General features: G+C 46.9%; 1 protein-coding gene across 1 annotated transcript in view; it reads right to left on the bottom strand.

The window, feature by feature from the left end:
- Slc6a11 (solute carrier family 6 member 11) overlaps window positions 1-11,817 on the bottom strand; it is a 109,124-nt gene extending 97,307 nt beyond the window's left edge. Inside the window, exons 1-4 of the mRNA XM_051203690.1 lie at window positions 11,542-11,817; window positions 8,399-8,533; window positions 8,144-8,284; window positions 4,462-4,552 (exon numbers count right to left, since the gene is read on the bottom strand). Of these exons, the coding sequence (XP_051059647.1) occupies window positions 4,462-4,552; window positions 8,144-8,284; window positions 8,399-8,533; window positions 11,542-11,782 (608 nt within the window). The 5' untranslated portion in view covers window positions 11,783-11,817. The remainder of the gene's footprint in view (window positions 1-4,461; window positions 4,553-8,143; window positions 8,285-8,398; window positions 8,534-11,541) is intronic.
- Between the last annotated feature and the right edge of the window lie 5,934 nt (window positions 11,818-17,751).

Genomic DNA, 17,751 nt, shown 5'->3' with positions numbered 1-17,751 from the left:
GAAGCAGGCATTTGTAGAATGAATGAACCAGCAGGCAGCCTAAGCCAATGCTTTGACCAAGCATGGTGGCCCTGGTGTGACAAACAGGGACACACTGGGGAGCTGAGTACAAATGGGGAATCCGAACAAGCCACAAAAGAGAGAGGCCAGGAAGCATGGCGGAGGGATACCTCTGGGGAAACTGATCCAACATACAAGGTGGAAAACTAGAAAGTTCTTTCCAGGGCCCTGGAACCAGCTATCAACTCAAAGCAAGAAGGAACCATTTCCCAGCAAAGCATTCCCCAGCACTGGTTTGGTGGAATGTTCATGATGGCAAAGGCACGCTGAAGAGGAGTCTAAACGATTCCAGCAAATACAAGGTGACTAGGAATCTGGGTTGATCAAAGGTACAAGGATGATCCATCCCATCAAATGGCACAGCCATTGGCTCTCCTCAAATTTCTTGGCTTTTCTAAGATCTTCACAGGTTGGTGTGAGCCCTTACCAGGTCTCTGTGTGCTCCGAGCTCTCTTCTGAGAAGAGGAATTGTTACAGTGTGACCAGAGGCACCTGAGGAAGTACTGTCAGAACCCAGCAATCAAGACAGCATAGATAATGCAGACCCACTGAAGAGATGCTGTCTACCACAACCATTCGCCTGAAGTGACCAGGCAGCTGGAAAAGGTTGCTGTTCTGATGCCTAGTGAAGACACTGTGCAGTGGTGTCCAGGACCCCACCCCCTTGCTATAGATTCGTGGATAGAGATTCACGAGACTACGTTTGATATAGGTCAGTATAATTTTATTTGGGGAGAAGTTACTTACACAAGAAACAGATGACCGCTGCCAGTTCCCTCTCCAAGGATCCACACCCAGGCTGCTCTCTATGGTCCGACAGGAAGCAAGAGAGGGACCCCAGACCTAGTCCTACCCTCCATCATATCCACACCTGTGACCACACCCAAACAGGCATACTCGGTGCTACCTGTGTGGGGTGGGGGGGGGTGGATATCTCACTACACCTTACCCTTTCTCATGTAGAGTTTTCTAGACTGTACCAACTGTCTAGCCTTCCTACTCCATCTATTCATCCTCTCAATACTCACCGACAGCCTTCCTAAGCCTTGCAATGGACATACTGACTGAGAAACACAGACTGGAAGCAAACACATTGCACAAACACAGTGACTTGGGCTGGCAAAGTGGCTCCATGGGTAAAGGCAACGTCACCAAGTCTGAGACATGAATTCAGTCTATAAGACCCACATGGTAGAAAAAGAGAACAAACCCCAAAACTTGTCCTCTGACCTTCAAACATGCACTGAGATATGCATGCATCCCCTTAAAAATGAATAGTAATACAAGGGAAACTTAAAAAACAAACCAAACAAACAAAGGGTTATGCATATGTTACAAAAGGAATGGCCTTACACAGATTTTTTTTTCCCTAGATCTTTAATTATTTGTATTCAGGGAACCCCAGTCCACTGTGGTTGGGGAAAACCCTCCTGTCCCACCCAGAACCGAAGCCTCCTCTCTGATGCATACTTTCCAGAAGCTCCTTTTTGAGACTGTGACTGACTAGGCAGATGTCACTGATTCGGAGGCTAATTGCTCCAAAGGCCACAATGGAAAAGCATTAAAAAGACCCAAATAAACGAAGAGCTAGCAGAAGCACGCTGATGGAAAAGCATTTAAAAGACCCAAATAAAGACCTGGTGGACTGAAAGCTCAATACAAGAGAGGCAACTTTCTTCAAATTAAGCTAACAGGTCAATAGACTTTCACCCTGATCCCCACTAAGTTGTTTTCATTTATTTCTTGTTGCTTAGGCTAAACAAGCGATATTAAAAGTCATTCAGAACAGCAAGATCATTTTGGAAATGGACAAAGCATGACCAAGTCAAGGATCATAACAACAACACTGAGGCAACATCTGTACAGAGACAAAAAGATAACTAGATGGGCAAAGAACATCAAAGCAGACCAGCTCTTAGGAAAATCATGTCTAGTCAAGGAGACACTGCAAATTGACTGAAAAGGGGTAAGGAGTGGGTAACTGCTGAAGAAAGCCAGTATTTAGGTAAAAAGCAAAAGCTACATTTTAAATCACCCATGGCATTCCTAAATGGAACCAAACAAAAATTTCAAAACTCTTGGGAGAAAATACAGAAACTGTTCAAATTTGAGGGAGGGAAAGTCATCCTAAATAAGAGACCAACTGTGCCAGCCACAAAAGGAGAAACTGGTACATACAATGTCAGTAAAGTAGAAAAATCTGTACTCCATAAAAAAGAAAACCCACACACTGAGAAAAGATCCTACAGCAAAAAAAAAAAAAAAAAAAAAAAAAAAAAAAAAAAAATTAAAGTATTAAGAATGTTTGTCCATAAGAAAACACAAACCAGAGAAAGACAGAAGTCTGGAGTTTATGGGTAATGGATCAAAATTATGGAAAAAAAAATAACCTCACCAGAAAACTAGAGAAATGCAAGTTTAAAATAGTGAAATACCATTTCACACTTATTACCCAGGAGAAATAAAACTTGACTGGAGAGGCAGGGGCCACTGCTCCCAAGTTCAAGTTCAGCATGGTCTACACAGCAAGTTTCAGGCCAACCAGGTTACACGGCAAGAACAAAATGAAGCCAACAAAAACCACTTGCTGTGTAGAAAGTGGAGCGCTCACTAGGGGCTGGACAGATGGCTCAGTGGTTAAGAGCACATATTGCTCTTGTAGAGGACCTGGGTTTGGTTCCCACATGGCAGCTCACAATAATCTGTAACTCCAGCTCCAGGGACCTGACGACCTCTTCTGGCCTCTGTAAGCACTGCATGCATGTGGAGCACAGGCATACAAGGAGGCACAGTACCCACCCACAAAGTAAAATAATCTTTTAAAAAATAAGCATCACTGGGGAAAATAAGAATGGTAGAGCAGCAGAAATTCTTACAAGCTGATATTTAGGATGCACAGAAGAGCAATCTCTGCTTTATATGACAAAACGGGTACCATGGATGGCCCACAACCCAGCAGTTGCACTCTTGTGCATGATTTAGACGTGTTCCCTTGCAGTGTGGTTTGGAGTGTGAAACCCCAGTGCAATAGCATTGAAAGGTGGCTTTGGGAATGGATTTGAATTGTTACCATGAGCCCAACACAGATTCCCAAGGAAAATCTGGATTTGGACTCCTTGTTCTTCTCTTGCCCTTCTGCCTTTCACCATGGGATGGTGCAACAGCCAACTCTTGCCAAGCACCAGGCTCTCCACCCTGGACTTCCAAACTCTACAAGTATGGGAAATAAACCTCTGTTCTTTATAAGTCGCCAAGTCTTTTTTAACAGTAGTATAAAACAGACTAAGATGGGCTTGCAAACTAGAAACAGTCAAGAAAGCACAGCTACCCAACCACTGTGGCAATGGGAAACAGTCTAACCCCATCAAGAAGATGTAAATACAAGGTAACCATTCATAGAGTGCAACACTATTGAGGATGTGTGTGTGTGTGTGTGTGTGTGTGTGTGTAAAGAAGCCAGAACTGATGTATCAATATAGACTCTTCTTAGAATCACAGCTGAGAAAAGAAACAATGTAGAATCAAAATGTAAGGCTTGGATTCTAGTCCTGGAAATGTTTATAATACTTAAGGGACCTCTGCTCTATTGCAGGCACAGATGTAAGCAGAGCAAATGGAAAGACAGGGAGCATTCAACATGTGCAAAAACCACCTATCTATATCTGGTGGGGGGGGCTCTACTGTGGCAGAAGTCAGGGTGACTGCATACATCCTGCAGGTTGTGCACCTCACACTTCTACAGTGCACACTTCAGAAAACATCTCAGAATGATGCTCCCTATGCATGCATACAGCTTACACAACTGCATCTCTCAGTCCCATGAGAATCACAATGCTTTAGAACCTGGATAAAATGGTGCCCTTTTCTGGGATAAGGAGTGCTCACAACCTTACGGATCTTTTTGATCTCACATCCTTCTTTAAAAAAAAAAATACTGAAACCTGCCTCTCCACACCCTCTCTCCATTAAAGTAAATCTACTTTTTCACACACTACTTCAGTCATCGAGAGCAAGATAGCCCCCCCCCACCCCGCCCACTGGAGACTTCAGCTTTCTAAGGCTAAATATACTCTCGGCTTTGCTTATGGCAAGTGAGCTCTAGCTTCTCCGATGTTCAGAATGAATTTTTAAACTGTCTTTTTACCAAGTACTTCCTGCCCTAATAAGCACTAGGCACGCTGACATGTTTTCAAAGAACCAGAAGGAGTTTCTCTCAGCTGTTCCTATGGGACACCCCAGAAGAACCTCCACATGTGCTTGCTTCTACAGCAGTCAGATGGCCACAGGAGCCAAGGAGCGTGGAATGGAAGGATTCTGGTTAGGCTTTTCCAGGAGGGTGTGGAAGGTGGGCAAAGATGGGGAAACAGGGATGAGGATAAGGCCAGCTGATCTTTCACTTACTCCCAGAATTCCATGACCGGGGAGGTGGCATTCTGCAGGGACACGTGACTGTAGTTGCTGACATTCAGCTTCTGGAACTCCACGCATTTCTCTGAATGAGAACAAGACAAAACACAGGAGGAAATTAAGCTTCATGGGCCTGAACCGGGTGAGTACCAGGAGCTAATGCACAGGCAGGTGGTGTTGGCAAACAGGTCACAGGAGAATCCAAGCTCTGACAAGTTTCCCTGGTGGCCTGGCCGGGCTCTAACAAGAGGGAGTGGTAGCAGGGACTCTGCTTATGCCCAGAACCTAACCACATTCTGCCCTGGCCTCACACCTGCACCATCTTCTAGTCTTCTCTTTCTCTGCTTAGCCCTGTCCATGGCCTTGGCCTCTGCTGCCCAGTGGCCCTCCCTGGAATGAACAGAATAGGCCAATCACCCCCAGTAGCTCTGATGGAGCTGTGATTCCCATTCGGTCCTATGAAGGGCTAAGGGCTGGGTGAACCAGCAGGGACACACCGAGGAGACCTTTGGTTCTCTCATCCCTTCACTCATTTCAATGAGTCAAAAAATCAGTTATTGAACAACTCTTCTCAAACATTTGATCGCCAAGGGTCTGCTGCGGAACCATCCTATGTCCAGGTCTAGGGCATTTCTGAGCTGTCTCACCTTCCTCCTGCTCCTCTTCCTCCAGGAAGCCTTCCCTGACTTCCCTCTCCCGAATTTTAAGTAAATAAAAACCCCAAGACCCTCCAAGGAATCACCTTCTCTCTCTTGATTATTAAGAAAAAGAATCCAAGGAATATCTGAGGCCCCCATGTACACCCTCTCCCTCCCTCTGTCAAGTCCACAACCCACTAAAGACGGAACCAAGAGCAAGTCCAGCCAGGGCTCCACTGCTGGCTGTGGTTGATTTGGAACCTCTTGACTACTGCAGACCCTGCCATCTGCAGACACAGCTGCCTGGACCACTGGTCTGTAGGCTCCCTGGGGCAGGGCCTCCTGTACCAGCTCTTTTGGGAGCCAGGAATTCATCCAACTCAGAGGCCAGTGAGAGGCAGGTGCTGCAACATCTGGGTTCTCACACAGAAAACCCAGTTAATCCTGTCATATGGAAGAAGCATCTGAGGCACAGCAGGCATTCATGTCACCAGCTTTGGAGAAAGAGGATCACAAGCCAGGGAGGACTGTGATCCACTGGGGATAAATGGCCCAATGTCTGCTTCATTCTCTCCTCTTGGCTAGTGCTAGCTTATCCTGAAAGCAAGTGGGTCTGAGCGCCGCAGGGAGTCTATACTGGAGCCTAGAACCTGACATTACCAGCAAAATGACTGGATATAAACCCCTGCCTATTTCTGCAATGACAGTGTTGGTGGCTTGTATCAGACTCTAAAATGATGCTTCCTAAATAGTTTTCCTTAGAGTGAAAAGAAACTGAGTGTGGTGATTTGTTCCTGAAGACTCGGCTGAAGGATCTCTGTGTGCTTGAGGCTAAAGCAGAGTAAAACAAAGCAGGCAGGCAGGCAGGCAGGCAGACAGACAGAGACACTGACCCAGACACACACACCACACACTTCTTCAGACATTCAAAATTAAACTGTCATTTTTATTAAAATTGGTTCTGTATAAATAAACAATGGTTATAAACCAGGTACTATTCTCAAAGCTAGATAAACAAAATTAATTATAGTAAGTCATTTGCTTCTCTGCCTTTGGTCTAAGATAACACACACCACCAGTTAAAGCCCCCCTGTGTACATCTGTACTCTCAGCACCTGGGTAGTGGAGGCAAAAGGACCAGGAACTCCAGGTCCATCCTGGGTTACATGAGGCCATCTTAAAGATGAATTAATTAATTTTATAAATGAAATACCAACTAAACTGGGGAACTGACACCATGCAAAGCAAAGCTATACCCTCCAAGGAAGTGCAGAATAACCCATTTGGTAATAAACTGCTTTCTTAGTAGAAAATCAGATCTGACAGCAGAGGCAGGACTCCTGCATATTCCCCCAGACTTCCTCAGCTCACCCTTCTGCAAGACCTTCCCCTTCACAGCATGCCTCAGCTTATACTAACATGTCTGTCCTTCCTTCCTTCCTTTTCCAGCACTCTGGTGGAACCAGGGCCTTATGTATGTTAGGCCAATTGTTCAGCCAATGAGCCACATATGTCTTGTTGACACAGGATTTAAAAATTAAATTTTGAGAAATTACAAACACAGAGTCAAGCAACAGTATCTCCCAAGGGTCCTCAACTGTGGTGACTGGGGTGAAGACTCAGGACATGTGCAGGTTTGTAGCATCCTTAGCACACCAACTGTCAGGAATCTAAAGATGCATCTCTAAATTTTAACTTGGTAAACATCTCCATGAGGTCCCTTGCCAAAGGGAGGCTGACATAACCCTGGGCCTGAAAAGAGTTTGCAATGTGACTGCAATTCCAGTCACAGAAGTGACTGGAATGTAGGTAAGGCAAAGTCACAGAGGCCTAGAAATTAGACTGCACTACTTTCTATACTTAACACCTGTGGCTGCTTCTCTTAGGCAGACTCTGTACAGTACCTGGGCTCACTGTATTGCAGCCCTTGGGGTGATAGGCCTCTCTGAAACATAATCTAACTGTAGATGATGACAGAGATGGATAGTTCTAAGTATGTGTCCCAGTTCCAAACAAAAGGAAGCACCTTTGAGAAGGGCTCCAAGGCCAAGGTTTGTCTTAGAAAAAGAGTGCTACAATCCATTGGTGATGCCTGCTCTGAGCACAACAATCTCAGAAAAGATTGGACAGGTATTCCCTCTTTAAGAATGTCAAAGAAATTCTGATAGGATGAGAGATTAAAAGCAAACAGTGTATCAAAGTCAAAGGTGACCTACAAGACTCCTCATTGTGTGTGATGTGTGTGGGGGGGCATGTTTCTGCCTTCCGATGTTTAGCTGGTTTGAAGTAAAGCAAACAAGTAACTTGGGTGTGGTGATGGCAACTATGTTATCTATAAGTAACAGCTGCTTCCCAGTCAAGGTTAGGAATGCTGCTATCAAGTAGGGAGGTTGCCAGAGACTTAATTCTGTAAGAGAAGTTGGGTGGCTAAAGAGTTGGCTCAGCAGTTGGGAGCACTAGCTGACTGGGGTTTAATTCCTAGCATCAACATGGTGGCTCATAAGCATCTCTAACTCCAGTTCCAATGGATCTGATACCTCCTTTTGGTCTCCACAGGCACTGAATGCATATGGTTACATACATTGAAGCAGACACACACTCATACACATAAGCTTAGAGTAAGTCTTTAAAAAGAGAGAAGATGAAAATCAGATTTCTACACAATGTCTTCCGACTTTCAAATTCTGGCAACCAAATGCTTTTTCTAGTTTGTGTTCATTACCATAAATGCAATCATCTTAACTGTCCTTAATTTAGTCTAACTCCTTCATCTAATGGAAAATGAACCACTCAGACAGGCAGGGCTGGAGAGAGACTCCTGATCTCCAAGTTACAGCCTGGAGCTTGGTCACACTCTAACTCCAGTCATAGGGATCAACCTCACCAGTAACTGTTGAATATACCCTGGTCAGGTGACCACTGTTTCAGAAGCCAGTCCCAGGAAACTGAACTTATGACAAGAGCCTGGAGGCTCAGGATGTACCTTCAACCCCAAATCCCTCCACAGGACCAGGAGATACACAGCCTGGAGACCATACCTGTGTTCCACTCATGCCCACAGGTGGCCCAGGGGAGCTCGGTAGTGAAGCAATTGCTTAGGTAGAAGATGGCCCACGCCAGGATGATGATGTAATAGACATTGAGGTGTGCCTCGATCACCTGTGTTGCGTAGCCAATGCCTGTGAGGGAAAAGAGCAGCTGGGGTCTCTGACCTTTGAAACAGCCTTTGGTGGCACCAGGAAACTTGTCAACAATGCGGCAAAGTTTTCTTTGCTCACCAAATCAACACTTACCTTCAAATAAAGGGCAGACTTTCCTCCAGCAGGTAATGCCACCTTCACTTGTGAACTGCCCCAGGGCCGTTTCCAAGAAGAAGACAGGAATTCCACAGCAGATGAAAAACACCACATAGGGAATCAGGAATGCCCCTGTGAGGGTGCAGAGAGTTGACATGGAAACTGCCCTGCTGTTTTCCCATCAGCACCAGTGCTCTTCAGTGGCCATCTACCACAGGACAGCACACAATGCTCTTCCAGATGGAATTCCCATCTGGCTGGGCGGGCTGCAGCCAGAAAACATGGAAGGGGGCTTCGTGTCCTCTGTCACCTTTTACCTTATGCAACTCTCCCTCATATCTCCCAACCTCAACTTCTCCAGCTGTAAAATGGACTTGAGTAGTATCTGCCACTGGGAATGTCAAAAAAAAAATTGCTTTGTTTGATCAATTCTTTTTGTGTGATTTACTTTCTGTGAATGTATACATACATAATTATTTGTGCACATGTATGTAGAAGCCAGAGATCATTACCAAATTTCTTCCTCTATAATCTTGACCCTGTTTTTGAAACAGGGTCTCTCACTGAACCCGGGGCTCACTGATCCAGCTAGACTGGTTGGCCAGTGAGCTCCGGGTACCATCCCAGTGCTAGAATGACAGATTTGTACTACCATGCTGGTTGTTTATAGGGATGCTGGAGACTCCAACTCAACCTTCATGCATGAAGAGAAAGCATGTAGCTGAGCCATGTTTCCTGCCCCCACCCTACCAGTTCTATCCTCCAGCACAGATTAAGCTCTTTTCCATCTCAAAAGATGGGTAAAGGACACCCCCTTATTATTTTATTACAGAGCCCCCTGAAAGACTTTTCTCACAAAGAAAAAAAATCATACAATGAGAAGTACCGGCCTTCAAAGGGTATGGAGCTGAGTCCTAAGGAATTTATATCAAGGATCCCCCTGCAAAACTGATTTAGGGTCAGCCTGGGTAAGGACCATCCTAAACGCAATATTCATGGCCTGTGCCTTTCTGCAAAATAAATGAAATGAGCTCCTAGACACAGATGGACACCCCCCCAACTCCCCATTTTCTTTCTCCCACCTAATAACAAAGCATGAAAACACAGATTCTTCATCTTTTGTTATGAATGGGGGCTTTACCTGAAATTGCTTTTCCTAAATGAAGCCTCTTTAACCACTGGATTAATAGCAACAACCCTGATTAATCCTGATAGGGTGAATCAATCTACTCGGCTTTGAGAGGGGCTTAGCCTTTTCTGGGCAAGGGTCTAATTTAAGATTTTACCCTGTGGTAAATGCAGCCTGTGAACACATTGTTTTGAAAGGAAACCACAGCCCAGCTAGATTGAAGGCAAGGACTTGTATAACAGTAAATGGCATCTGAGCCTGAGTCCAAATCTATTTGATTAAAAAGCTGAAGTGGTTCCCTTAAGAACCTGTGATTCACCTGTGAGCCTCCAAGAGCTCAACAGATGACACTGGGTGAAAGCCAGCTGGCCTGTGTACTCACACAGCTAGTACTGTAATTCTTAAAATAACCAACAACCAAACCGGGTGTCTGCACGGATGGAAGCTCTTGGCAAATCAAAGACAGAAAAAGAGAGAGAAAGAGGGAAAAACCAACAATGAGTCATTTTTTTCAACTTTACTCACTACAACCTTAAAAACAGTTTGTAGCAGAATTTGTGATTAACCCAATTTATCTCCATTTTCGACTTTACACAACACTTCTTATTTAGGCCAAACATTTCCTAGACGAATAAAGATGCTAATATAGTTTCTGTCTCATAACACCCTAAAGGGCTTCCATAGCTTCCTCAGAGGACACAGTGGCTTCTAAAGACTCAGCCTGCAAAGTGAGACCCAGGCCTGCCTGAGGGCACAGGGCATATTTTGTGTCTCTAAGTCTGGGCCTGCTGTTTCCCCTTGCCAAGAGCCGGGCACTATTGGCCACTTCATCACCAGTGCAGTGCAGGCCTGGAGCAGCCTGTGCCTTTGAGGTGAATGTCCCCAAAGAAAGGGCCAGGACCAGAAAGTGTGGTTCACAGGCTCCTCTGCTGTTCGAACAGGAGGCCCTGCATTCATGTCAATGCCAGACAACTCCTTCACCACCTTTTTTAGGGTTTGAAAATCTTCTTGAAAATCAGAGTATCACAAAGGGGTAAGGAAATGCCAAGACAGGCCTTTTCTGAAAGGAACTGTGCCACCACAGAAGGGTTTAATAGTATCCCTTGCTACTCTACCATCCTACTGCAATATGAGGGGTGGGAGAATATGGGGGGGACGTCTGAGCCCTGCTCTCAGCTGCATTAGGAGCCACAGCTTCCACCCCCCTCCTGCTCAGTGGCACTCTGAGATGCCACCACTGGAACGGACTCTGGTCTCCTTCCCCAATATCTAAGCATCTTACACATACCAAATAAGCTTGGTTGCAATTGTTGTGGGTGAGTCTGAGCCCAGTAAAAGAAGCTGCTTGGTGCCAGGTTTTCCTCCAGAGAGGCCTAAAATACTTTCCCTAGAAATGGCCTGAAGAGCAAATTTAAAAGACCACAGTGAAGAGCACACCGCAAAGCCTTTCCAAAAGTTGTTCCCGGAGTCAGCTCAACTCTGCACGAAAACCAGGCCTTTGGGGTCAGAATCCCACCGTTGGCAGTAATAAGATAGAGTGCCTCTTGGACCCTTAGCCTCATCAAATTTGATATCGGTAAAAGAACTGCTTTCCAAGGCAACTGTGAGGCAAAAAAAAAGAAAGAAAGAAAGTGTAAAGCTGAGCCCCGGATCCTGGCACTTAAGGGACCTCTCCAAAAGACTGCTCTTATCCGTCTTTTCCAGTGAAGACAGCTGAACCTCCTAGGCTAAATTAAAGGACTTCTGCCCAAAACGCCATCCAGTTGCCTGAAAGCAGAGCTCCTGGGCCAGGTCGGCCCCTCACGCAGGTGACAGACGCTGCTCTGGGCCCCGTGGCAGGTGGCAGGTGGTGGCGCGCTCAGGTGCGAAGCGGATCCCTGCACGCAGGCGCAGAGGAACAGGTGGGCCCCCGCGCAGCCCCTCAGCTCATGGGGATTGGGAGGGGGGATCGGGGCCGAGCACGAGCGGTGTCCCCCACATAGGTGAGGCCCGGTGTCCCCGCCGCTCTCACCTCCGCCGTTCTTGTAGCACAGGTAGGGGAAGCGCCACACGTTCCCTAGCCCGATGATTTCGCCCGCTACGCTCAGCACAAACTCCACCTTGTTGTTCCAGTGGCCGCGCTCGTGGACCGCCTTGTCACGCGCCTCGCGCGTCCCCGCCGCGCCCCCGCCGCCGCCGCCCAGTGCCTCGGACCCCCGCGCCTCCTCAGCCGCCTTCCCGTTGCCCAGGGGCAGCGCCTGCTCCGCAGTCATGGCCGCCCTGCCGCCTCGTGCGCCGGCCCCGGCTCTGCGCCGCCGCCCCGGGCACCCGGGCTTTTGAGAGGCTCGAGCGGCGGGCGGGGGAGCCGGGGGTGGAGCCGAGGGAGCCGCCAGGCCTGGCCACACGGGATGGGGACATGGTACCCAGGCCACCTCCGGGCCCTTCTGAATCTCGGGGTGCTGCAAGTCTGGTGACTTGACCTTGCATGCCTAGCACCTCGCTCAGCATCTGGACCTTGCATGCCCATCACTTTGTTTGCACTCAGCCCCTGACCATGCACCTGGGCTTTCTCGGTGCACAGAGTTTGCCCTGCGGTAACCCCACTCAACTGACCTCTGAGTACAGATGTCAGTGCAGTCCTCTATCCAGGCCCAAGTGGGCTGTGAATGTGACACTTGAAGTTCTGCCCCCTCTCTGTGATCTTTCGATGCTTGAGCCTCAGGTTTCCCATCTCTACTCAGAGGTGAATGGGAAGCTCTAACTTTTGATAGGCCTGGTTGGGTTAGGGGTGGCTGAGAGATGGAAAGCACTTTGCAAGCTCATATATGCTGCTGATGGTACTGGGCCTTAAGCCCCAAGCCCCACTCTGCCCCTACCATGGAGGTCTCATTCTACCCATGTCCCCTGCTCTATACACAGGTGAGTCACCAAGGTGCGGCGTTGAATAGAGACATCCAGAAACAGGAGCAGGCAAGTCTAAGTTGGATGTCTTGCTTCAGCTATATGAGTTGTGCGTCTCTGGTCAGTCTCCTGATTGCCTGGTCCTCATTTCCTGGTCTGCAAATGGTGTTTCCAACATCTTCTTAGGTTTGTTTTGGGTTTTGTTTCGAAGTTTTCGTTTTGTTTTGCTTTTTTTTGTTGTTGTTGTTGTTTTGTTTTGTTTTTGTGGTCTGTGTGGTGAAAGTTTAATGACAAGATGCTGATAAAGTACTCCTACAGTAGAAATTGTCAATACCCACCCATTAGCGGTTAGTGTCACCATGTAATTCATACATGTATCCATCTTGTTCAATATGTTCCTCCAATCAGTTGTATGAACAGCACACAGTATCCTGTGACAATGACAGAGAACTTAGCATAGCATGCTTAGAAAATATTTGCAGATAGAATGTGGGGGAGGGGCATATCGCTCAGTAGAATAGTCCTTGCTAACAGGTGCCAAGCCCTGAGTTTCACTCCTAGGACCAAGCTCAAGTGTCGGGGGGTGGGGGATAGAAATGGAGGTGCTTTGGTTTGGATGCCATTTGTGAGTTGACAGCTTGGTCCCCTGCCTGTGGTGCCACCAGCTGACAGTGGGGTCTTTGAGAGGAGGGGCCTTACAGGAGGGTCTCCAGGTTACTGGGGGCATGTGTGTGCTGGGAATGTGAGAGCCCATCATCCTCAGGTTCATCTTTCCTGCCATCCCGAGGTAAGCCTTCCCTGCCCCATGGCACACTGCTTCAGGGTGACCCCAAAGTGCAGGAGCCTCCAGAAGTTCAGTGTCTGGTCCTCTGTATAAGTTGGTTCTCGGAGCTCTTTGTTCAGTACTGAAAAGCTGACTGACTGACGGGGAGGAAGGAGAGGCTGTGATGATGTGGCCTGTGTGGACAGGTTCATGCTTCTTGCACACCCCCAGAACAGATTCCCTGTGTAGTGCTGGGTCCCTCTGGTCCCAGGGCTCCCGAGTACCCTGCTCTGTGGCACTCAGACAGGTAGATACCTTTCTGCCTAGTTCCCAGCATTTCTCGAAAGAATAAATGGAGTGCAGGGGTTACTCTCTGAAGAGCAGGCTGTAAATCCTCAGACCTGCTCATATTGGTTCTTAGGCTCCTCCATCCACAGCCTGACTGAGCCCGAGGTAGCTTTGTGTACCTCCTTCCCTCTCTGCAGTTCCCACTGACCTGCTCTTTCCTGCCTCCCTGTCACTGGTTGCTTGGTCTGATCTGTCCTTGAACCACAGAACTGCCGGCTGTGGTACCCCTTCGTCAGGTGTTAAAAAACTAAGGTCCTACTGATTGCTCAGGAAAGGCCTGGCTTTACACACATCTCTGCTGGCTGTGTTTTGCCAACTGCCAGGGTCATTTGGGAAGAAGGAGCTTCAACTGAGAAGATGCCTCCATGAAAATGCCCCTTGGGACAAGGCTGTGGTACATTTTCTTCATTGCTGGATGTGGGAAGGCCTGGTTGGTGGCCTTAAGTTAAATAAGAAAGCAGTCTGAAAGGCCATGGGGAGCAAGCCAATCAGCTCTGTGGCTTCTGCCTCTGTTCCTGCCTCCAGATTCCTGCCTTGAGTTCCTGCCCAGCTTCTCTCAGTGAAGGGCTGAGAGCTATAAAACTAAGTAAGCCCTCGCCTCCCCAGGGTGCCTTCAGTCACAGTGTATCTCACAGCAACAGAAACTCAAACTGTCTCCTCATTGCTTAGGTTCCATCTGTCAAATGGGTTCACATTGTTCCTCACCTCAGAATGACTTGAAGATGGCAGGCCTGGTTTGTTTCTGAACAGTGCCTATTACTTGGAATATGAGGAGGAGGAAGAAGATGAGACAGAAGAGATGTCTTTCTCTTGCTGACAGCCTTCAATGGCTCTGCTTTTCCTACCAGAGAAAACCAAACTGTTTACCTTGATATCAAGTTCTCTCACCCTTATAGTTGTCCCACAATTCCCTTCCAAATCAAAGCTAATTTTCTCACATGGTCAGACCATTATTTCCCTTCCTTCTGGTGACCACTAGTACTTTAGGTAAAATAACAATTATGGGAGCAATTCATTTTAAACTTAAGTGTCCTAGTATCCGGCAGCACATGGCAACTAGGACTCAATCTGTTTTCTGAACAACTGCGTTAAAAGTCAGAGGTTCATTCCTGAGTCTTTGTGTTGAAGAGCTTGTTACCCTAGAACCCCGGGAAAGCTCCTTCAAAACCGAAGTAAAACCCATTGCATCGTGTGGAACTCAGCAGGGTGAGTTTCAAGGACCGAGTTCTCTGAGCTATTATGATTCATTCTCTTTCTCATCACTGTGACAAAATACCTGACCAAAGCAATTTATTTGGCTCACGTTTTGAAGGTACAACCTCCATGGTAGGGAAATCATGATGGCAGAGTGTGTGACAATCGGTCACTTCAACACTGAAGTCAGAAAGCAGAGACATGAAGGCTGTCTACTTTTAGACTCTGGGCTGTCATCATGACACAGAGAACCCTGGAGGTGACTAGGATAGAATTTCCCAAGCACACAGTCTGAGTCACATTTTTCTTTTCTCAAAACCTTGTTTTGCTGTGGAATTTTCTAGATATCTTTGCAGAGGCCTTGCAGCAGAAGGGTTCCACCATGGGCTTGCTTTGGCCCTGGTCCCAAGCTTTGCTGCCTTCTGCTTCTGTCAGTGCCATAAGAATCGTCTTCCTCGGGCAGCTCAGGAGAAAAGTTAAGTCCCATCTTAGCTGAAGTGTCCAGGACAAACCTAAGACTTAACCGAGGGCCCACTCCACCCCACCCTAAACTTCCAGGCTATCCTAGTTCAGATCCCCACCGTCATCAGTCCAATCTGCTGGCCTCATTACTTCCAACTCTAGCACAGTCAATGTGCTATTCTGAGCCACCAAGTATTAGCTAAGCCCATGCAATTTCTTAGATGCCCCTCTTTGCCCACATGATTCAAGTCATCATTGTAAGTCCAGCTTAATTCTCCCCTTTTCATAAAGTACTTGGTACACTCTCAGGACTCAGGGCACCTCCCAGGAGAAAGTCATGCTTTGTGTACTTCACTCGTCACATTTTGGAAGTAACCTGGCCAGGTAACTAGTGAAACACTTGTTCCTTTGATGCTGTCTGTTCAGGCTCAGGGAGCCATCTTCACAGCTGGACCAGAACAAACATGAAAGGATGGGCAGGCTTTCCTGGTAAGCCTCCCTTCCCTGCCCCTTGGTAATCTAATTTTTTTGATTGTGCTTACCTTGGGCCACCTTACATAGGATAGCCTTCTGGAAGAATATGCTAAAACTGGCCCGGATTTCCAGTCAATAATTAAATGAATGTCTATGTGGGAGTGTATATCCTGATTTTATACCATAGTGATCCTGCCTCTTTGTCTCCTCCATCCTTGTTCTTGCTGTGGCCCCATGGTAGGCTCATGTCTCTGACCTTTACTTTGGCCTTGATTGAAGTTGCCTTACTCTAGTATCTGGTGATGTTATCATGTAAAGAATTTGGCTGGTAGCTGCTGCCCATCCAGTCTAGGCTCCAAAATGAGGCCAGAGCACACACACCTGAGCCAAACTCCAAACTCAAAGCCTAAAGTCAGGCTGTCGGTGTCACGGGATGACAGACCATGCTCACTGGCATGTACCAGTGTGAATTAGGAAATTGTTACACAGCAAAGGATGGCTAATACACCGCAGGCTGTGCATGGACTGTCACGTGTGCCTCTGTACAGTTTCATACACACACCACTGAGGGATATAAGCATGGAGATACCTTTCTTTTGTGGATGAATAAACTGTGGCTCAGAGAGGTTGAATAACTTACTCAGAATCACACAACTCACTATGATAGAAAAGGTTGGGGGCAAAAGAGTCTGTGTCTTCTTCATCTAAGGGGAACAAGCCCATTCGTGTTAGCTCAGAATGAGTCATTGTGTCCTGGAGGGAATGCCACCCTTAGAGGAGCCTTTATATGGTCCTTGTTTGTATGGATGCATGGTTTTTAAATTCCAATTCTGTGTAATCTTGCCTGTGAGTGCAGGCTTTCTGGAACTGCCTGGCACCTGGAACAGCCTAGCATCTGTGCATATGAGCACACATGGTTCCTTCTAGACTGAGAATGCCCTAGTTTGCACCTTCACTGCTCAGTTCTAGGGCTCAGATCTGTGAAACCAGTGAGTGACACATTAGGGACATTTGCATTTACCTGAGGTGAGACTTCTGAGAGCATAACATCCATCACACAGGATGTTCTTGCTGCAGGACACCATGCTTGCTGTCCCTCTGCGGTGGCCCCTGAAATTACGCAACATGATGACCCTGAACCCCTTAGGACAAGTCATATGTGACCCCAGGTTTTAGTTGGTAAAATGCATGTTCCTTCTTGTCAAATTTGTTCACGTACTTCCTGATGATGACATGTCCTGTGGTCCCAGATACACAGTGCCTTGTAGCTGTGCTCTATCAATGTCTAAAGCAGCAGACAGTTCTGAACCCTACATGTAGTTAGTTTTCTCATACCGTAAATAAAGTTTAATTTAAAAGCAGGCCCCAGAAGAGATGAACAATAATAAAATAATGAAATCAGCGTTACAACTGCAAGAAAAACTATTTAAAACTTAGAATTTAAAAGGTAGGCATAGTGGTGCATGCCTGTAATCCCAGCACTCTGGATACAGAGGTAGACAGTTCTCTGTTAAGTTCAAGGCCAGCCTGATCTACAAAGTGGATCTCTCATCTCAATAAATCACTGGATAAAATTCAGAACTTATATCTGGATTTTTTTCATATTGTCAGACTATGGCTGACCATATGTAACTGGAACAATGGAAAGTAATTGGACATATACAGAGACCCCGTGTATCCATACAGGTGCTCAAATATTTCTTTCTTAGAGAGCAATGAGGACCAAGAATGGACTGCTTGTTCAGTGCTATGTAGCAACAAAATGTTACCCTCCGGTTCGCAGTAGGAGGCAGTAAGTTCAGATGTGAACCCTTTGTTGGGCTAGCTTACACCACATTACAAGAGAGTTGGGGACATAAGTTATAGGTGGATAAACATGTCATCAATGTTGCCCTTCAGGGCAAGCTCTTCCCATGAGGAAGATAAGGTGTTTAGTGGCCATAGTGCTCCTTCTAGGAATTTTAGTGGTGTCAATGGCCACCTGACTACTTACCTGTGTGACCCGGACCTCAGCCTCCTACCCCTGTAGTCATCCTCCAGTGCAGATCTCTCTTGTCTCAGCTTTCTGAGAACTCACCAGGAGGTGATGTTGACTGGTGA

Source organism: Phodopus roborovskii, unplaced genomic scaffold, assembly GCF_943737965.1.
Source record: "Phodopus roborovskii unplaced genomic scaffold, PHOROB, whole genome shotgun sequence".
Taxonomy (NCBI): Eukaryota; Metazoa; Chordata; class Mammalia; order Rodentia; family Cricetidae; genus Phodopus; species Phodopus roborovskii.
This window is presented reverse-complemented; position numbering and strand designations above follow the sequence as displayed.